General features: G+C 44.5%; 1 protein-coding gene across 1 annotated transcript; it reads right to left on the reverse strand.

The window, feature by feature from the left end:
• Positions 1 to 636: 636 nt before the first annotated feature.
• LOC130886956 (enhancer of rudimentary homolog) lies at positions 637 to 1,116 on the reverse strand. Its single transcript, XM_057789222.1, has one exon. It carries the CDS (start codon positions 1,086 to 1,088, stop codon positions 774 to 776), a length of 315 nt encoding a protein of 104 aa, XP_057645205.1. The 5' UTR covers positions 1,089 to 1,116; the 3' UTR covers positions 637 to 773.
• Positions 1,117 to 2,135: the final 1,019 nt, after the last annotated feature.

A 2,135-nucleotide genomic window follows, 5' to 3' on the forward strand; every position in this document is an offset into this window, starting at 1 on the left:
CCTCCTAGGGATGAGTAATGTTTACTTTTTTACTTGGGGCTTTTAAAAATATTTATTTCTGGGTCTGCCTGTCCATGTGTGCACTGTGTGCAAAGGTTCACAAAGAGGTCAGGAGGTGGCACTGGATCCCCTGAAGCTGGAATTGAAGGCAACTGTGAGTCATCTGGTGTACGTCTTGAGAACTTAACTCAGGTTTCCCGGATGCGCAGCAAGTGCCCTTAATGGCTAAGCCATCTCTCCTGCTCCATTTTGAGAACTTTATATAGGCAGAATCATACCAGGTCAAGTCTCCTTTGCTCATTATCACACTTGAGATTATCCCATGGTATATAATTCCCTTTAAGATGAGAACTGTTAGGAAGTAGATTCTTTTTTTTTTTTTTACAACTCCAGAACATTTCTTTATTTTCACTAAGACTTTCCCAGAGGACATAACTAAGCTTGTCACCACCCCACCCCTCACAAAGGGTTAGTGCACTCACTGCTGTAAAGCAGACACCAACAGTTTCAAGGACTGGAACCAACCTTAAATGGCAAAGAACACTCTCTCTGAATTATCATAAAAATGTTTAAGTAAAAAAAAAAAGAAAAAGAGTAAATGGGCAATAATGGTGGTTTTCAGAAAATATCATTCATGTTCCATGTCATACATTCAATCTTGGCTCTAGCGTAACAAAATGGAAACAGGATTACTATCATACAAAATGTTCACTACAGCACGCTGTATGCACCTGTTCCAAGCCCACCCCCAGCCCCTAATGCTTCTGACTCAACTACTTCCCAGCTTGTTGGGCCTGTCGACGAAGGAGCACGTAGATCTTCTCTTTGATCCAGTCTTTGTTGTAAGGCTGGTACGTCTGTGTATCAGCTCGGTAAACAAGACAGCTGAGATCTGCCAGATCATCAATAAAATCAAACAACTGACTGATATCGTATGTGATGGAGGGGCTGTTGGGATTCATTCTTTTCAGATGTTCTTCATACATCTTACAAACACCTTCAATGCACTCATTCACAGACTCATAGTCTGCATAAGTCCTGCCTTCCGGCCTCTTGGTAGGCTGTACCAGCAAAATGGTGTGAGACATCTCGTCAGATGCTTTGCTGCAGCCGCTGCTAACAGCACCGCCGCCACTGCCGCCGTCGCACACCAGGAAGTAGATTCTTGCCTGTATGCCAAGACCCTACCCTATGCACAGTACATACAGTCTGCTATTCCCCTCAAACCAGCTCCCAGTACTTCGAGCTCGGCAGTGAACACTTCCTTCCTTATTAGTGTTTAGTGGTCCTGCTTGGGAACTGTATACGGATAGGTCGCACAAGTCAAGCTTCCTTAGCTCAGCATTGCTTCACCACTATCCCTGCAGCACCTGTGCCTGGTGTCTCATTCCCCTTTATGAATTCATGGCAGTCTCCTCACGAATTCTCCTGCTGCTAGGCATTGAAGATGTTCCAGATTTTGCCTGTTACAAACCATGGTTCAGTGGTTCCCACGCTCTTGTAATAATACACAAGGCAAGATGGCCACTTTCTACTCCCAATCCACCTCCCCACCCCCACCCCTGTATTCCATCCCTCTGAAATACTTAGCGTGGGAGTGGGTTTCCAATGAGGCCGCTACTGATTATTTCCTAATCGGCATTTCCCAACATTCCCACCAGTGGGTTTCTCATAACCTTACGAAACACTTGGGATTTTCTGTTTTGTTTTGCAAATAGTCACCCTGATAGATGTGGCTGAAGTTTTACTTTCATGATGAAACTTTATTTTCCAATGTTACCCAAGAAAACGAATAAGACCTTCCTGTACTTGGCTAAAGTGAGCATTTTCTCATCTCTGGGGAAACTGGCCAGGGTTCTTGTTAGAGCTGGGTTACATGTTCCTCTCGGTTCTAGTCAACGAAACTTCTGGCATCTCTTAAGCTGTTTTGGGAATGTGATGTATATAAAATTGCATAGGAAATAGGAAAAAGAAAAAAGTCTTGGGAGCTAACTCAGAAGGAGGCTCAACATGTTTCAAAAGCACTGCGTGATCTCCCTCGTCCAGCCTGGTCAGCAAGCCAAGTTTCTCTCTGAGTTTCTGGATTTTCCCACTGTTCTTCCTTCCTTTCTCCCCCCCCCCCCGAATCCTTGTGC

This window comes from Chionomys nivalis, chromosome 14 (assembly GCF_950005125.1).
Source record: "Chionomys nivalis chromosome 14, mChiNiv1.1, whole genome shotgun sequence".
NCBI lineage: Eukaryota > Metazoa > Chordata > Mammalia > Rodentia > Cricetidae > Chionomys > Chionomys nivalis.